This window comes from Cryptomeria japonica, chromosome 5 (genome assembly GCF_030272615.1).
Source record: "Cryptomeria japonica chromosome 5, Sugi_1.0, whole genome shotgun sequence".
Lineage (NCBI taxonomy): Eukaryota > Viridiplantae > Streptophyta > Pinopsida > Cupressales > Cupressaceae > Cryptomeria > Cryptomeria japonica.
In genome coordinates this window covers 190,436,215-190,456,599 of record NC_081409.1, presented here as the reverse complement: position 1 = coordinate 190,456,599, position 20,385 = coordinate 190,436,215, and the positions used below count along the sequence as shown (strand labels likewise).

General features: G+C 40.6%; 1 protein-coding gene across 1 annotated transcript; it reads right to left on the bottom strand.

Moving 5' to 3' along the window:
• Positions 1 to 18,968: 18,968 nt before the first annotated feature.
• Positions 18,969 to 19,754, bottom strand: LOC131043291 (uncharacterized). Its single transcript, XM_057976485.2, has 2 exons — positions 19,678 to 19,754; positions 18,969 to 19,559 (listed from the first exon to the last, which is right to left on the bottom strand). The coding sequence occupies exons 1-2, from the start codon at positions 19,744 to 19,746 to the stop codon at positions 19,125 to 19,127; spliced, it is 504 nt and encodes a 167-aa protein (XP_057832468.2). The 5' UTR covers positions 19,747 to 19,754; the 3' UTR covers positions 18,969 to 19,124.
• Between the last annotated feature and the right edge of the window lie 631 nt (positions 19,755 to 20,385).

Genomic DNA, 20,385 nt, shown 5'->3' with positions numbered 1-20,385 from the left:
AAGCAGGTCCTCTAGGAAGATTAGGATAGATCAAGGCACTTTGTGATGAACAGGGAGCACCAAGATAGGCAGCACTTTGTGATGAACAGGGAGTGCGAATGTGAGTGACACTTTGTGATGAACAGGGAATGTCACACACGTAGTACTTTGTGATGAACAGGGAGCACTATTAGGATAATCAGCAACACTTTGTGATGAACAGTGAGTGTCACTAGGATAGGTAACCAAATGCATTTAGATAGCAAGTAGCATTTTGTGATAAACAGTGAATGCCACGATAACTGACAAGATTGATTGGTTGACTGCAGGAGTATTTGCCTATGTTGGAGTCACGGGAGAGATTCCCATCGACTCAGAGGTTGCGACCAGAGTTGTCGATCCAGGATAGGATTTCCATTGAGGAGATGGGTCTTACACATGTGCTATTTGTGCCTGAGTTTCGGGCAAACATGGGTTTGCTGACTGCCGATGGGTGAGATGACAGTGACACTGGAGGATGTTTACAGGATTTTGCATATTCCGATTGATGGAGAGTTGATTCCATACGATCGAGATGGTGATAGGGAGGCACTGAGACGGGTATTCCAGGATCCCGGGTTGGAGATGCGAGCAGGTCACGTAGCCTGGGATACCATGACCGCCACAGGTTTAGCTTTGCCAGTGGTTATTGGAGGAGCCATTAGTGGTTACTTGTGTCCGGACAGAGCCACACGGGGATTGGCAGTTGGCTGGGGAGGGGCATTGGAGACGCTGATGATAGAGCACACCAGATATGCATGGGGGCCATGTGTCTTGGCACATTTATACTATGAGCTGCATCAGTTTGTGTATCACGGATCAGTGGGCTTGGGCTGCGGAGTGACTCTCCTTCAGGTGTGGGCATATGAGCACCTGCCGATCACACGGCCGATCCACTTCAGGGGCAGAGGGCATGGACGGAGTTTCATGCATTTGTATGATATGATTACATCACAACCTCGGATTGGTCGACTGGAGCATTGGAGACGCGTCATAGATGACATTGACATGGTTATCTGGAGGCCGTACCTGGGGTGCGAGGAGTGGGATGACGACGCATTGGAGCTACCCTATACATTCAGGAGTAGGTATCTGATTGGGCGAACGCCCTATATTCTGGAGAGGCAGCTTGTTGACAGGGTATGCAAGCAGTTTGGCCGTATTCAGCGGATGCCACGAGGCTCAGGCATGTATGCCCGTACAGTCAGAGATCAGGTACAATTCGGGCCGCTTCTATCATATGATCAGGCCGTGACATAGCTGGCAGAGATGATGCCATTACCATGGGACATGTGGCCGGAGGTAGAGGATGCAGGGATGGACGCAGAGTACTCTACGTAATGGGCAGAGCATCCATTTCCGAGATTGACAGATCCGGGAGAGCTGCTGGAGGGAGAGGCCGGGGGGGATGATGATGATGATGATGGTGGAGGAGATGGAGGCAGGGGCAGACGGAGGCGGAGAGGAGCAGTGGGGGAGAGGAGGGTGGCACCTCAGAGGGAGGGGGGACAGGAGGGACCAGCACAGGTGGTGAGGGGTCGCGGTGGAGTGCCCCTGCAGGTACCAGCAGCACAGGGTCCTAGACAGGGACCTAGACAGGTGCAGGGACAGGGACAGATACAGGCACAGGTACCTATTCAAGCACCTAGACAAGTGCAGGCAGAGGCACAGGGACAGGCACCTGTAGAGGAGGAGCCACAGGGAGAGGCTGAGGGCGGAGATCCTAAGGAGGATGAGCTGTTGGAGCTGCGAGAGATCTGCCAGGGCCAGGCAGATGAGATTGAGGATTTGGTGCGGGAGAGGGAGCGCCTCAGGATCAGGCTCAGGGACACAGAGCGGGAGAGAGACCAGGCCATCCAGAGATATACTGAGGCCGAGACAGCTCTGAGGGCAGGGAGGCGGGCAGCAGAGGATACAGGGGCAGGCTACGCATATGTGCTGCGAGCCGGAGAGGAGATCGCCTATTGGAGGGATCTGCACTATGGTGCCATGCCAGCGGATCAGCGGGCGAGGAGCTTCCATAGATCGTCGCGCACAGCGACGGCTACGGGAGGGAGTCGTAGGAGGCAGGCATCCAGCGGTGGGGTCATGGGTCCTTCACCACCACCAGACAGGCAGGGGGATCCTGGAGCGGGACCATCTAGAGCTCAGACTCTGTCGAGGCCAGGCGGCTCCGAGGGAGGGAGTTCATCATAGCCATAGAGGGCTCCCCTTTGTATCAGTATATGTACCATTTTTGTATTGTAGACACCTGCGGGTGATTTTGTAGCCATATGATTCTTTTGACATCATTGTATCATGACACATTTTGATTATATATGAGAGATGATCCATTTTTGCGGCAGCTATATGCATGTGTACCTTATGCAATGAGATGTTCTTATGTAATACATGTTTTATGATATGGATGCTTATATGATGCAATGCAATATTTTTGTTCTTTTATGTTGTATATGTGATTCATGATGCAAATGTGAATGTATGTAATGCAAATGAATATGATAATGCAAATGATTATTTACATAATGAGAATGTGGGATGTGCTAACATGTGTTGTATGCAGGATGTGATGCAATTGTGATATCTATATGTATGTATGAAATGCTTATATGTGGTGATGCAGGTGTAACTATATGAAATGCAAATGTTTTTGGTGTGTCATCATACTCAGTCATGTGATAGCGGGCTACGCAGACTCGAGAAGGACGATGGAAGTCAATCAAGAAAGGGGGATGGAAGATAGAAGATATGAAAGTGAAAGAGCTTCTTGTGCGTTATCATCATTGAGCTTTATTATGGCAAAATAGGTTATGACAATTGAGGCATATGTTTGACCCAGAAAGTCATTGTACCTATTTGCATGGAGATAAGACAGTCACAAACAAGGAATGCCCCAGTTCATACTAGACTCACAGTGTCCTCATATCCTTGGACAAGTCATAGCATTACTAAGAGACAATCCACAGACAACAAATGCAAATAGGTGACGATACCCCATCCTCGCCTTTCTAGTCAAAGACATCCTGGAGATAGAATCTCTAGTCAGAGACATCCTGGAAAAGCTAAAAGACATGTCACCAAAAGATAAAATCAAAAGAAAACCAAGACTCGACACCAACATCCACTGTAGTCCTCAAGTTTAGTGTCTCTTGTCACTTGTATAAGTCTTATTTGATTGTGGTCACAATGTTTACTTTCACAGAAAGGATAGATAGCAATGAACCATAATGTTGTCTGAGTCTGTTGAAAGATTTGATTTGTTGAAGCCCATTGTTGTTGCTGTGTCTCATCTGAAACTGACTGAATCCATGAAACTATTACTTTATTACGGAGAAGATGAAACTTTATTGCAGATCTGTGATGCAAATGTTGCTTTATTGTGGATTGTGCGCGGATAGACTTGAAGGAAGCTGGAAGAAACTGTACTCCTCGAAACATGTGATGTTCTCAGTTCCACACCCATCACTAGACGTAGGATTTTTGCCTTAGCCACAGATAGGATCGGATTTATTATGGATGGAAAGGGATGTTTATTATGAATGGCTAACCAATCTTAGGTAGATCAATAACAAGCCATGATGGGAATGGGTAAGTTTATTATGGATGAATAGGTTGTGAGTGTGTGCGAAGTGAAAGGATGAAAGTGAATCCTGAAGGAGGGAGGAGCAAAGTCTCTACGCATGGCGCTGGTGACCCAGTTTTCACCATGGTACTTGCCCAGGGCGCCACCGAAGTGGTTTTCACCGTTGGACGAAATTATTTCTCTTTACTTTTTTCGATTTTTCAATTTTTTTGTTGTCACAAGGCGCCCGTTTGCCAGGTTTTCACCAAGTGACGATTTTTTATTTTTTATTTTTTTTTTGTATTTTTTAATTAGGATGCTCTGAAAAGCTATGTGTAGAACCTGCGAAGGTGCATGCTGTTGATAGGATCCTCCAAAGATTCCCCTTCTGTAGTTGAGAGCTGATATGCCCCAGATCCATATACCGCTGTAATGATGTAAGGACCAAGCCAGTTTGGTTCAAACTTGCCCTTCTTATCTCTGTCTTGCTGATTCTTGGGGTTCTCTCTGAGTACTAAGTCACCTACCTCAAATGTGCAAGGCTTGACTTTGTGATTGTAACTGCAACTCATTCTTTGTTGATAAGCCTTGAGATGATTAAAAGCAGTGTGCCTTCGTTCCTCCAGCAGTTCTAGTTCTTGTAAGCGAGAGACCCTGTAGTCTTCATCGTTGATTATGTTTCTCAAGGAGACCCGTAGAGAAGGTAGCTCAACCTCAATAGGCAAGATGGCTTCAGTGCCATAGACAAGCGAGTAGGGTGTAGCTCTTGTAGGTGTGCGGACACTTGTGCGATAGGCCCAGAGTGCAGGATTGAGTTGGATATGCCAGTTACGGCCAACGTCGTCGACTGTCTTTTGAAGGATTTTGAGAATTGTTTTATTAGACGCCTTAGCTTGGCCATTACCTTGGGGGTAATATGGTGTGGAGAAACGGTGAGAGATATGGAAGCGGTCACAAAGTTCACGAACATCCTGATTTTTGAAGGGACGCCCGTTATCAGTAATAATGGAAGTAGGAATCCCATACCGGCAAATGATGTAGTTCAGGATGAAGGTAGCGATTTGTTTCCCAGTAACTTGTGTGAGAGGCACGGCTTCAATCCACTTTGTAAAATACTCTGTGGCTGTGATAATGAATTTATGTCCATTGGAAGAAGGAGGGTGAATCTTGCCTATGAGATCGAGTCCCCACTGACAAAAGGGCCAAGGAGACGCAAGTGGTTGTAGTTCCTGTGCTGGTGCATGTATGAGGTCTCCATGAATTTGACACTGCTTACACTTCTTGACAAACTGATATGCATCTTTTTCCATAGTAGGCCAGTAGTATCCAGTCCTGATGAGTTTCTTGGCCAAGGTAGGACCACTAGTATGCGGACCACATATCCCTTCATGCACTTCTCGTAACGCAATCTGAGCTTCGTCATTCTCTAAACATCTAAGAAGGGTGCCATCTAGACCTCGTCGGTATAGGATATCAGCTAAAATGAGGTATCGAGAGGATTGGCGAATGAAAGTGCGGCGTTGATTGTTTGATAGATCGAGAGGTAAGATATTGTCGCGAAGGTATGTGAATATGGGACCATATAACTGGGATTCAGGACTAACAACACATATCATTTCCATAGGAGTGATCTCATATGACGGAATCAGCAGATTGTCTACCAGAAATTCATAGCAGGTCTCATTTTGCGGTAGATCAATGAGCGAAGCAATTGTAGCCATGGCATCAGCAGCGCGATTCTGTTCTCTTGGTATCTGCTCAAACTCTATCTTTGCAAAAGTGCTGTTTCAGATCATCTACCAGTTGTTTGTAAGGCATTAGCTTTTCGTCTTTTGTTTGATAATCATCAGTTGCTTGACGGATGACAAGTTGAGAATCCCCAAAAACACGAAGTTCTTGGATCTTCCATTGAACTGCAATTCTTAGCCCAGTTGTTAATGCCTCGTATTCCGCTATATTGTTAGTGCAAGGAAATGATAAGCGGTATGACTTTGGTATAGAATCGCCTTGGGGAGTTATAAAGAGTATACCTGCTCCTGCCCCGTGCTGTGTGTAAGAGCCGTCAAAATATAATTGCCATGGCTTTGCAGGTGATATTGTTAGAATGGACTCATCTGGAAATTCTGACTGTAGAGGAGCATCATCTATCATGGGAGCATCTGCCAGTTGATCTGCAATTTCTTGTCCTTTTATAGCTTTTCTGTCCACATATTCAATGTCGAATTCACTCAAAATCATTACCCACTTGGCCAGCCGCCCAGTAAGTGTAGCTTTGCTGAGAAGATATTTTAGTGGATCAATTCTGGCAATCAACTTAGTCTTGTGAGTGAGCATATAATGTCATAACTTTTGTGAAGCAAAAACCACAGCGAGACATGCACGCTCGATTGGTGTGTAGTTTAGCTCATATCCCACCAATGTGCGACTGATATAATAGACTGCTTTTTCCTTGCCGTCAGGTATTTGCTGTGCTAGGAGTGCCCCCAGTGTTGTGGGAGTAGCTGATATGTAAAGTAGCAATGGTTGATCTGGAATTGGTGGCATCAAAACTGGTGGGTTCAAAAGATAATCTTTGAGCGTCTGAAAAGCTTGTTGACAGTTCTCATCCCATTTGAACTTGATGTTTTTGTGTAGCAGGTGCTGGAAAGGGTTACACTTATCTGCAAGTTGTGCTATGAATCTTCGTATGGACTGGAGTCTCCCTTGTAAAGATCGAAGTTGACTGATATTCTTGGGTGGCGACATGTCCAAGATAGCCTTGACCTTTGCTGGATCAGCTTCTATTCCTCTTTTAGACACAATGAATCCTAGGAGCTTCCCGGAGGTTACTCCAAAGACACATTTCTTTGGATTTAATCTTACCTTGTATTTTTCCAGTCTATCAAAGACAACTGAAAGTATGTCCAAGTGTGTGTCTCTGTCTATTGATTTTCCCAAAAGATCGTCAACATAATCTTCCACGGTTATGTGCATGAGATCATGAAAGATAGTCGTCATCGCTCGTTGATACGTGGCGCCTGCATTTTTCAGCCCAAAGGGCATGACATTCCAACAGAAGGTTCCTCATGGACAAGTGAATGATGTTTTATGTTGATCTTCAGGTGCAATCCTGATCTGATTATATCCAGAAAATCCGTCCATTAAAGATAACATTTCATGGCCTGCTGTGAGATCAACGATCAAGTCAATGTTTGGTAATGGGAAATCGTCCTTTGGACAAGCCTTGTTGATATCTCTGAAGTCTGTACATATTCGGATGCTGCGATCCGGTTTGCTGACAGGTACTAAATTAGAAATCCATTCAGGATAATCAATTGGGCGTATGAATCCGACATCCAATAATTTCTCTAGCTCTGCCTTGACTAGCAATGCCACTTGTGGATGCATTTTCCTTAATTTCTGCTTTACTGGTTTTGCCCCCGGTTTGACTGTTAAATGATGCATCACCAAATCCGGGTCTAGCCCAGGCATATCCGCATAAGACCATGCGAAGTTGATTTGTCGTCCCTTAAGGAAGTTTATAAATTTTGCTCTCTCGGCCTCTGTCAATGATTGAGCCAAAAATATGTTGTGTGGAACCTCTGCTGTACCAATGTTTGTCTTTATAGTCTCCTCTACCAACATGGATGATTTTTCCTCGTATGATGCTGGGAGAATGTCGAGCCTTCCATCTTCGGGCGCCTCAAAGAGATTTTCACCCTCAGATACGTCCTTTCTTTTTACTTTTTTGGGGTCAGATAGCGCCACAGTGTGGTTTTCGCCATAAGACCCTTGTTTTGTTTTTATTTTCACATTTTTGCGACTAGAAGGCCCGACACCTCCACCAAAGTATGCTATGTGGTTGAGCTCTATGGCGTATCCTTCTTTGTGGTCTCCAGGGGGAAGATCATCTCGAATGCCAAGGTAGTCGATAATAGCTTCATCATTTTGAAATGTATCAAATTGTGCTGGTCCTTCATGATCCCAGTCAATGAGTTGGGGGTGAACAAGGGGAAGGTCATTAGTGTTTTCAGAGTTTGCAGAACTAATAGTGAAGATGTGGTTATATTCAGGTATGTCAAGGCAATCGTCGAGGTCATCGATGGCACTCTCCTCATCCGTTTCGATCGTGAGCGAATCCAAATTGTCATCACTAGTAGAGCCTTCTAGGACAGGTGTCCTCATCCTATGTGATTTTGACCTAGGACCTTGAAACGAAGCTTGTGCGGGATCCTTATGGGTTGGTTCTTGACCAACTCTGAACTTTTTGTAAAATTCCTCCTCCTCTGTGGGTTCATCTGGCTCTCTGAATGTTTCAGTGATCTCATAGTCACTGGAGGATTTGTCTGAACCCCATTCCCACTCATTGGAGTCTGTGGAATAGTAATCCTCTTGTTGAACTTCAGCAACTTTGATTCGCCATACCTCTTTTGTTCTTTTATTATGTAGTCTGGGATTCAGAAAACCAAGCCCCTTGGAGCGTTCCCTTCTTGTAGTTAGCTCAGGTTGTAAGGGCTCCATGACACCTTCTTTGCGTAGTCCGAGAGGGCTTTTTCCATCATACCCGAATCTTTGCAAAATTTTGAAGCCTTTGCCATAGTTCTCACAGGGTATAATAATCTGATCATGTGTGTCCTCTTCAACGTCCTTATAGAGCATTTTATATAAATTTTCTTCTTCTAGTTCACCCCATTTTTGAAAGATGGTAGGATCCCATTTGAGCATCATGATGGAGATTTGCTTGTTAGGATGTGGCCTCCCATATTCCTTGGGAGAGTTCATGACTTGTCGCAAAAACATTGTTTGATTCAAAGTGTATCCTCCCATGCCTTTGTCTTGAAACTTGGCTCTAAGTTCACCTTGTTTGGATGTCGAGGGCTTTAATGACTCAGGATCAATATATGCTGAAGAAGGAGTAGCCTCACGATTGCTAGGGATGATAGTCTCAGTATGTGATCTCAAGTTATTACAATATATGAATGGATTTGGATCACCATTGACCGTTACCTCGACTCCATTGTGAAGAAACTTAATGCACTGATGGTATGTTAATGGGACTGCCCTCATTTCATGAATCCACGGATGTCCTAGCAATATGTTATACGTGAGATCTAGATCTAGGACTTGACAAACCACATCCTTTGTGACTGGCCCTATTCTTAGCGGTAAGGTGACCGTGCCCTTGGACGAGCGCTCTTCATCATCATAAGCCTTAATGGTGATTTGGTTTGTAGCATTCACAGCCTTGTCAGAATATCCCAATTGTCTTATGGTACTCAAGGTACAAATATTAAGACCTGCTCCTCCATCTATCAGGACTCGCTTTATTCAGTGTTTATGTATGAAGGCTTCAACATGTAGAGGTGCATTATGTGGCTGACTTATGGAGGCGTCATCGGCTTCTGTAAATGTGAGGGAGTGTGGAACGGATAGGTATCCCACCATGGCTTGAAACTGGTCCACGTTCAGATCAGTAGGGACGGCAGTATCTCTCAAGATTTTGTCAAGGATAGCTTTATGTGCAGGAGATATACGTAAGAGCTCAAGAATAGAGATAAGTGCAGGTGTCTTCCCTAGTTGTTCTACAAGGTCGTACTCAGGCTTGATTGATGAAAGATTGGTATTCTTAGTGGAGGCACCTGGCAACGTGATCTTACCTCGACGGGTTGTAACATGACATTCAGAGGTAGATTTGGATGAAGATCCCACACCCTTTAGGACAATTTTGGGTCTCTGAGAAGGATTCTCAAGATTTTTGTTTTTGATAGTAATAGTAGAGATATGATTGTCCATTGAGATGTGATTGATAGTAGAATCATAATTGTAAGGTGCTCTAGTATGATTGGCTTGATCATCTGTGACTTTGCCTTTTCCTTTGTCATGTTTTGGGAATGGTTCCTTAAACACCTCATGCTCTTGATTAGATGAATGTCCCTCAATCTCTATATCTCCTCTGTCAATGAGATCTTGCACAATGTTTTTCAATCGATGGCAATTACTTGTCTTATGACCCTTGCTCTTATGAAACTCACAATACTCATCATCATTCCACCAATTTGGTTTTACCTTTGGTTCATAAGGAGGAAAATCTGGAACTGTAATTACTTTGTTTGCTACAAGCTTTTTGAATACTGATTCAAGTGGTTCTCCCAATGGAGTGTACTTCCTTCGTGGTCTAGAAGTTGTTTGAGTGTTCACCTGATTGTTGGTAGAACTTGATCCAGAAAAGACGAACTTGGGTCTCACTGTGTTGGCATCAACAACACCATCATTAACTGTGTTCTTGTTCTTATTCCAAAATTTTGGTTTGTCCTTTCCTTTGAAGTCCTCTTTGTTTTCTTTGAATAGTTTAATGACTCCTTGTTCAATTAAGACCTTTTCTGTTGCTAGGCCCTTTTCAATGACATCCTTGAATGTAGACAAACAAGCTTTTCTGAGATCATAGCCAATAGCCTTGTTAACATTTTGTGTGAACATTTCTACCATTTGTTTTTGCTGGATTTCACAAGAGCATCTGCTAGCTAAGTTTCTCCATCTCTGTAAAAATGTTGCGAAAGATTCTCCTTCCTTTTGTTTAGTATTGCACAAGGTAGTAACTGAGACATCTGTTTCAATGTTGTAAGAGAAATGCTGAATGAATGCCTTTGCTAAGTCGCCCCATGACTTAATACCAGGAGGTAATTGAGAAAACCATTCCATAGCTTGATCTCCTAAGCTCTGTGGGAACAACCTCATCAAGTATGTTTCTTCTGCCGCTACCTCAATGCAAGCTGTGAAGAATTGTCTTATGTGTGCCTTGGGGTCTCCTCTCCCTCTATATTTGTCGAATTTTGGCATTACAAAGTGTGGAGGAAATGGAGGCATTGGAATGCTCTTATCGAAGGGATAAGGACATATATCTCTCATAGTGTATGTAGGTTTTGATGTAGTCATGTCCTCCACTTTCTTTTGTAAATCTCTTATTTGTTGCTCCAAATTATTTTTGGGAGGAGATTGATTTCTTGTAGCATACCCCATGTTTGAAACACCCATTTGAGGAGGGACTTGTTGCATGTATGGATGATACTAATCATAGACATGTCCATATGGAGGTCTATATTGTTGCGACATGTATGGAGCACTTGGCATAACTTCTTGTTGGGGAACTCCATATCTGTTTTGTGTGTATAAACCATATTCAATAGGCCTTTCATTTTCCATTGTGTTGCCCCCAATTTTGACATGAGGTCTCGTTGTGTCAAAATTTTGAGGATGTCCTTGAGTATCCACTTGTTTTGATTGATTCATACCTTGAGCATGTGATTGAGCATAAGGCCTCCATGATGGTCCTTGAGTGTAAGTATCATATGTTTGAGCTTGTGTATGTGGGATTGCTGGTTTTTGAAGCAAAACTGATGGTGACTCAGGCATCATATTCGGTCCTCTATTTCCTCCACTATTTGGTCTCCTTTGATCCATGTTGGATTGAGTTTGTTGTGAGGGTCGACTTTCCATAACTTGAGATAAGTCAAAATCATGCGGTATTTTAGCTCCACTTTGTGCCATCATGTTTAAAAAGTATTGACGATCTCTCCTCATTATCTCTTCAACCAATCTATTGAATTGAGGGTCCATTATGGATTCTTGTATGTCTGCTGATAGTATTGAAGAGTTGTCCACTGTGTCATTGTGTGTAGCATTGTTGTTTATAGTGTTTGCGCTTTCCACATTTGGATTGTTTCTATAAACATTTATGTCTGGTAATGTAGTGTGCTCAGGATTGTAGAATAGATCATTGTCATACTCATAAGAACTCATATTTACGGATTCTTGAGCTTCTTTAGCTATTCTCCTAGATTTTTGAAGGCGGGTTTCAACCATGAACTAGGTGTTAGACCAAGATGTGAGAAACTAGATGAAGAATGAAAAGAGTATGGAAGACCAAGAGTTGTATGAAGTGTAAATGAATCTTGGGGTGTACTTGCAATATCCAAAGTGTAAGACCAAGTATGTAAGTAGTAGAGTAGGTGTGACTTCCAAAGAGAGGATAGTTTCTCTTGATGAGGTAAGCTGACCTTGACTCTAAGTAAGACCAAATGAGACCCAAAGGTAAGAAACCTTGATGAGGGACCACTTAGCAAAGTGTAGTTGTATGTAGTGTGTTGAAAAAGTATAGTGAGGACAAGCAAGTGACCTTTTGACTCAAGTTTAGACAAATGTGAATGTAAAACGAGGTATGAAGCAATGATGGACTGTATGAAACCTTAGAACAGGCTGAATGCTAGATGAAATCTGAAGAGACAACCTAAGAAGCTCAATTATGCCGAAACTGATTTTCTTTGTTTTGCTTGACTGTTAAAGTTTTCAAATCCTGACACAGACGCCTCTGTATACTTCACAGACGCATTTTCCAGACACAGACGCCTCTCTGTTTGACACAGACGCTGACAAAAACACAGACGCTATTATGTACTTCACAGACGCGCTTATCCGACATAGACGCGGTTTGAACTGACACAGACGCGTTTCTGTAACCTTAGTGCAATTTTTCCTATCTGTGAAGTTGTTTTGTTGTGACCAAATCTGATTTTTCGACTGTTTTTCGTGACAAGAGGACACAATGTTGATGACTCAATGTTTGCAAACTGTTTAGACTCCAAAAGTGTGTTGTTTGATGTAAAAAGTTTTTGCATACACTTGAAGACACAAAAGACACAATGTTTTGTTGTTTTGTCTTGAATGTTTGAGTGTTTAGCATAAGACAAGCACAAATCTTAGGGCTGGCCAAGACAATAGTTGTTGATCCCACATAGGGTTTTACCCCCGAGGCTACGCTATTTAGAGCGGATACTTAGATGCTTGACCTCACTGGCTCCACCCTCAGCACTCACTTCTCGGGTCAGCCAAGCATCAGTCCCCATGAAAACTCCCCATGGCGAACTTTGTATCTCTACTAAGAACCGTATGTATGTGGGCCGCTACCATAGGTCCGACCTCCTGCCTCAACAACTAGAAGGATTTGGGCATCTAAAACAAAGAGGTGCTAGTAAGGGCATCCGCTCGTGTGGCCATACATGCGGCACTTTCAGCTCTGTAAATACAGAAGGCTCCCAGCCGGTAGGGGTTACGCCCTACAAATGATCAAATAAATTTGATCAAACGGGTTTATGGGGAGACATAGTGTCGGTATGAACTAATCAGCACACGTTATCCATAGTTTTCACCATGAATACATTTGATTATAGTGGTTCGGATGAGGTGGGTTTTCCTTGCTACCACTTGGGTCGTTCTCTTCTCACTAGTAGTCCTAATGACCACACGGGAAGACAGGCCCTCTAAAGATTAAACAAAAAGAGCCTATTGCTCAAGACACAAAAGACAATGATTCAATTTTAGTGCACCAATGGAAGTGTTTGCTAATCTATGAAAACAAGGCACACAACAAAACTACAAAACCCTAGCTAAGGCCCTGCAACAAAATTGTTAGTAGTTTGGGTTGTTTCAAATGATAACTCCTTCCTGCAAGCACACAAGTTAGGTAAATTTTAGAAAACCCAAAAGACTTTGTGAAAAGGGGCCTTCAACAAAAACGTTTTTGCCTCCAAAGCAAGCTGCACAAACTAGGTTAGCTAGATCTGCAAGGGTTAGCCGAAAATAAACCAGATCTGAAACCCTAAGTACAAAATCCGAAAACCTGAATCAAAGAAAATTGACAAACTTGCAAAACAGAAAACACAGACGCAATTATACCAGACACAGATGCATCTGTACGACACAGACGCGGTTCTGTAGTTCACAGACGCGCTCAGAGATCACAGATGCTGTTGAATTACGCAGACGCGATATGATGCATCGCAGACGTGGTTATGAATCACAGACGCACCTTTCGGAAACCTGCAAAATAAAAACTGACAGAAACACAGACGCGATTCCCGATATCGCAGACGCTTCTGAAACACAAAAACGCGATCCGAACACTCGCAGACGCGGAAAAACCTAAATATCGTCGAAATTGTCCGATCTGCAACTTCAAAAATGCAAAATCTGCAACAAAATTGTTAAATGCAAAGGACAAGAGTCCCACCGGGCGTGCCAAAATGTTTATGGTGAAAATGGATACAATAATAACAATATTGAAAGGCTATAATGAATTCAACCACCAAACCCTAGCCTAGCAATGAACAAAGATCCACCATAACATATGAAGATTACCTAAGACAATGCAAATAACTCAAAATCACAAAGATTATACCATCACATGTCCAATAGGGTTTTGATCTCCATTCTTCCTATCTCCATTGATCTTACTTGATATATTTGCTCTCAGATTTTTATATGCACAAGAGCTCAACAAAGAACGGAATGTGGTTGCAAGTAGGATCGTAGTGTAGCCAAGTACTCCAAAAATCAGTCATTAGGGTTTGACAATGAAGAAAGCATCTCCTTAAATAGAAGACACAATATGAAATGGAGGGATAAGATTGAGAGGTGTAAAAAGAGAGGTCGGCTAGGATTAGAGGGTAGGTATAAGAAATACCAAAATAATGAAAGAGGTAGGTAGTGTATGAATTAAGAGATGAATGACATGTGTCATGGGTAGAAAAAGCTAATGAATTAATTAAATAAATAAAGATTTATTTAATTAATAGAAGAAGTAGGACAATTAAATAAATAAAATATTTATTTAATTTAGGAAAGGGATAATTTAAATAAATAAATGTATTTATTTAAATGAGAAATAAGGCTAGAAGAGGATAAATGAATTAATTAAATAAATAAAGATTTATTTAATTAATAGAAGAATTAGGCTTAGATAATTAAATAAATAAAATATTTATTTAATTAGACATGACAATTTTGAGTGTCTATAGCTGCAGATAAAGGAAAGGAAATTCAGCAACCTGAGGATTCTGGGAACACCATGGCCGTTGTCACCATTAACCAGCAATCACCATAACTAAGGGAAACATCTACTACTTCTAAGTGGATGAGTGCATCTCTTACTAAGAAAAGGAATGTAATTCCTATTTCAATCCTAATGGAGGATATGGTCAACAAATGTCTCAGAAGAACATCAAAGTCTAAGAGACTTAAAACAGAAACAATGATTGATGTGGATGAGCAAACAGGACATTGGATTGCAGAAGTAGCTAGACCACTAGCAGATAAGGAGGTTGAGAATATCACTGAGAAATATTTCATCATTGAAAAGATTGATCTAGGGGTAACTTCCCGAGCTGTCGATGCTAAACATCTGGAGACTTCAACTAAAAGGATCCTCACTAGGACTTGAAAAGATGAAAAAGACAAAAATGAGATGAAGTAGATCATAATGAAAATGGCTCAATATATCAATGATATACAAGATCGAAATCCTTAGCCACTTTCCCAAGTTTCTTTATCGTTTGATCCAAAATTGCCAATGAACCAGAGGTTACTTGATCAGGTTCAAAGAAGCCGAATGATTACAGATGTCTTTAGTGAATGGATTGAATCAATTTCCCAGCAAGGAACTAGCTATATTTCTGATTTGGTCAAGGTGTTCGAAAATGCAGAGTCTATGGGTAAAGAGTTAGAAACATAAATAGTTGCTTGAGAAAAAGAAAAGAGTAAATGGCTGGTTGTATTGAAGCAGATGAGAGATACTCAAAGATATGGAGTGATGAACTTCCTAGCTGAAAAGTCAGTGCACGACCTTGATTATAATGTACTCTTCGTCTGTATAGAGAATATTGAGTGAAGAATCTCAAAATTATTGAGCAAGGACATGATGAATCCATCAAGCTTCTTAAAGAATTAAAAGAATTAACTAATACTATGCAGAAAGACATGAAATGCATAGATCTTCAGCTTCTAAAAGAGGATAAGTAGATGCTTGAGGACTCATTAGATATGATCCAAGTTTTCAAAGATTGAGTACAACAGATTAAAGAAGCAAAGTCCTTGACAATTGAAGATTTCTCAAAGATTGCAAGAATTGAATCTATGTTGGTTGTCTACTTCGATCATCTTGAAACACGTAAGGGTAAGGTCGTACAGGTAAGAAAAAAGAAAGAAGTATGGAAGCAGCGAATCCTACATATTGACCTCCCACATTACCAGCTCATTCTAAACTTCTCCTCAGCCCACCTGGAATAGCCAAATATTCGAAGCAGCCCTACATCGCAAGACAAACAGATTGAAGCCATGCCATCTGCAGGATTTTGATCGTGTCTCTGTTTCTCGTGGCTTATGTCGCTTTTCTAGTTTAGTTATTGTTTTTCAGTTTTAAAAACTAAACTTCTTTAACTATCATGTGAAGTTAATTGTTTCACTCTGGTTTATTTGTAACAGACTATCATAGCCTGGTGGCTATTTATATTGTTTTAGAAGTCTTTTTAAAGGTTCGAAAAACTTTGATTTGGAGGAACAAACTTAATTTTATTTGAATTTCAATGTAGACATTTTGGGTACATGAATGGAATGATATTTTGATACGATCTTCAAATCTATGTGTTTGAATGATAGAGAAATTTCTGGTAGGATGTATGCTTACATGCAGGATACTTTATTTCATTACCAGTTCTTTATAAGTTTGTGAATTCATTGATCTTTAAAAAAAAAGTGCTACATTGTCATTTAAATGATTTTGATCCCCCTTGTTCTGTGAGGCATTAGCGAGTATCGATCAACATTTATGCTACAATGAGTATACTTGGTGGAACAAGGTTTATATTGAATGGATATGTGTAGGAGTAAAGTCTGTGAGCTTTACATTTATTGATAATCATCTTGTAGCTTTCTTTTGTGTTGACAACTGAATGGGAAAGCCTTTCTCGCTTTCTGGTGAAAAGTGTGTTTCTTTCTGAGTTATTTGCATAAAAATTCATTGAAAATATTACGAGGAGTTGCACTCTTATGCAGAGGGTAAACTGAAGCTCGGTTCACCCAACTGTTGGTTCATTTGTTTTTTCATCAAGGGTATGCATGGGTCATCATTTAAAAAAATATATAAATATTAAAGAAAAGGCAAATCTGTTAACCAACACAATGAAAGGAGGATAAGGCAATAGAAATTTTTTCAGGTAGTTAATCTACGAGCTAGCCACTGATGAGCCTCCCATGAAAAGAATTTCAAGAGGATGAGAGATGAAAATCTCATTTGGGTCAGACAAAGGATCTCTGATAATTGCGTTAGGTAGAGGATGGTAACGATCGAGAGGGAAACTTCGTCTAGATGTCCTCCTGACTATGACTCCTATGACAGTCTGGGTCATAAAGCTCATAAACAAGCCTCACGATGCTAAGACCACACTACAGGGACACAAAGGGTTTGGTCTTCTAATGAAGCTGGCCAAATGGAAAGATAAAGAAAACAAATGCAAATGCTAAAATGGAGATACAAGCTACACCAATTTTTTTTTTTCTATATTTTAGATTTTAGATATATGTAATGAACTAAAAGATAAATACACGATACAAAAAGAGAACTGGCTTCACGTCAAGTTCACCAAAATGTATTGAAGGAAATTTGTTACCTCAAGGATGATGGATCCTAGAGAACAAATTGACCCTCTAGTACCTCTTCTATATTGGTGCCAAGGTTTAGCCATGGTATACTAAATAAAAAAGATAGGTTAATAAAGGATTGACGGGGCCCCCAGATAGCTCTGACAAGTCTCTGTGGATAGGACAAGCATGGGTATTTAAGACTATAGTGCGATGCGTTGGTGTCCTATACAGACATAAACATAGAGCCGTATAGAAACGTCCGTATGGATGCACAATAAGTAAAAAACTGAAAGACATGAACACACAAGAGGTCCAAGCTATCAAGCCTCCTGCTAAGTGAGCTCCTCATGAACATAAACTTGCACACATGCAAAGGAGGAAAATTTTGGGGGTTCTGTTTTGGAGTTTGTCTCAGTTAGACCTTTGTTTTAGTGTTTCCACCTCCACAAACAACCCAGTAGATTCAACGAGAAAAGGAAGCTAAAGAAGGATAAAAAATAAATAATAAAACATGAACAGACTATAGATTCAAGGAGAATGTATAAAACAATATGAGAGAGAGAGAGAGAGCAAAAGAAATAACTACCCTATGAAGTTCCAAATAAGATGCTTTAAAAATGTTGTGTTCTCCAAGATTGCAACAATGACGTACTTATGAAAGCCTATGAATATTGCTTAAGAATATCGCCAAGAGCTTCAACTTGCAAGAAATGCTCCCGAATCCCCCCAAATGCCTTCAAATGGGAGAGATAGAGGCCCTGGAAGGAAAATCAACATCAGTGGGTGCATACATAGGCATTACGATTTCTTCCAGGTGTAGGTGTAACGCTCAAATGACCACCTATGGATTTTTCAGATTCGTGGGACACTAGCGCATCATGCGGACATCTCCGCACCGCGCTAGTGTCCCGAGGATGACAAGTCGACAGAGTTGGTAAGATTCCAGTCTGGAGCCAACGAAGTGATCTAGGTGGGTAAAAGATAAGCGGAAGTACATGACCTCTGATGACATGGAGGAAGGCACCATTTGTTGTGTTGAATTGTACGAGGTGTGATTTTTGATATTACAACTCTATATCTTTGTTTTTTATATTTGTAGCTTTAATAAATTAATAATTGTAATGAAGAAAGGTAAAGACCCATTTTGTTTCACAAAAAAAATTAGGTTTTTTTAAATCTTTAGTTTGTGGTTCACCATTTTGGATTAGATATGCTTGACATGAATCAATTTTCTAGTCTCATATTTGATCAAATAATTTTTTAAAACAATCAAAATTTAAAATCCTTTCTTAATTTGTTTCTATAATATTTTAAATATATTGCACATAATAAAATAAGTTAATAAGGAAGTCTTTTATTAATTGGCATTCTTATCTCTAGATTGTTTCTCTTCATAGAGATAAATTTGCTTAGGTATCTTAGTGCTTGCATGTTGCTTTCTTTGTGATACATAGTTTTCCTATGCACTATATATATTGTGCAAGTTTTAATCATTTCAAACTCATTGTTGTTAGAATTTATTGATTTTTTAAAATATTTTATTTATAGCATTTTTTTTATGAGGTATCTTAAAATAATTACAAAAACAATTTTAATTAATGTCGAGATGTATTTGACAATCATTTCCATGTCAAAATCTCAATATATAAGATTTCCAAAATATTAATGTAACATTTATGTCTACATGTATTAACTTAAACAAAAGTCATTATAAATTAAAATAATATAAATTTTGAATAAATAAAATAACTTCAAATTGATATCTCTCAATTTTTTTTTAATAGATGTATTTTAGATATCTATCCTTACTGTAATTAAAAAGTTTAAACAATTCCCTAGAAGCTTTGAACCAATCAGTGTGAATAGATATGAAATAGGCACATATAGTTAGCATTGGCATTTAAGAGTCTTTCACACATAAGAGATAAAAGCCAAGACAAAGTAGAAAATGTGGAGAGAGTGATCGTCTCACTTATTTAGAATGAAGTAAGGTTGTGAAAACCTAGCTACTTGTTACATAAGTGTATGGATAGAGTTGAGGATGGAGCGTGGGAATAGTAGTTGCAGGGATGGATGAATAAGCGTATGGATAGAATTAAGGATGGAGCGTGGGAATGGTGGTGGCAGGGATGGATGAATAAGCGTATGGAAAAGTATGGAGTTGAGGGTAAACAGCAGGAATGGTGGTGGTGGTGGTGGTGGTGGTGGTGGGTGATGAATAAGCGTATGGAAAAGTATGGAGTTGAGGGTAAACAGCAGGAATGGTAGTTGTGGTGGTGGTGGTGGTGGTGGTGGTGGGTGAGGGGTGAAGGATTGTGGTGAGTGAAAGTGAGGTGGTGTGCAGTGAGAGAGGTGGTAAGTGGTGTGGCACTAGACCAGCACCGAGAAATACAGTATTATGCCCCACGCCGCAATAGCTGCAGCATGATGTTGGATCTGCCTTCACCATCACCATTCCAAAGCCCACATTGCTTCCCAAACAGACCAACATCACCAACGCTGCGACACTTGCTTTGTACTCACCCATCTTCTGCACACACACACACACATAATAAACTTAGTCTATGTATTATGCTTGTATGCTATAACGCAAATGAAACTGAAATGCTAACCAAATGTTTATATTCCTATTCCTAGATTGGTTATACCACAGGCTGATCTATTATACGCACTGCGATACTTGCTCTTTGCTTGTTTGCTCGATTGCTAATGCCCATGTCATTCATTTATAGAGAGACAGGGGCCCACTGCTAGCAGTAACCCTATTGTTGGCCATGTGAATAAACTGTCTCACCATTAAATTGCATTTAAGAAGTGGCGTGATTGGACTGACATCGAAGATGGGGTCGATGCCTGTAACTTACCTTTTCTTCACGCAAGTACAATAATGGTCGATGCCTGTAACTTACCTTTTCTTCACGCAAGTACGTACATTTCATTATTGAAATTTACAAGCCATTTTGGCCGTCGAAAGTTTGGTGCGTTTGTCAGAGTGTAGACCTAAAAACAACAGTTTAATGCCTCTCGGTTAATAAGAAAGTCAGTTACAACATATTTAAGGGTTGACTAGGTTATCGTGTTAAATGAGAGATCTATTGAATTATAATTCATGAAATATGTGTCCGTAAATATTGACTTGAAAATTATAAAATATTATACAATCAATTGTTTATCATACAATGATAAATTAATATGTGATGGTAAAATGGAAATAATTAGCAAATAATATTGTAGTAATTTTATTTGTGATTTTTCATGACATGCATAAATGGATTACAATTTTGTACCATGGTATGGTAAGTCACTTTTAAAACTTTGAACACTTTTATAATTGACTCCTTAGCAATTTTTGGGGA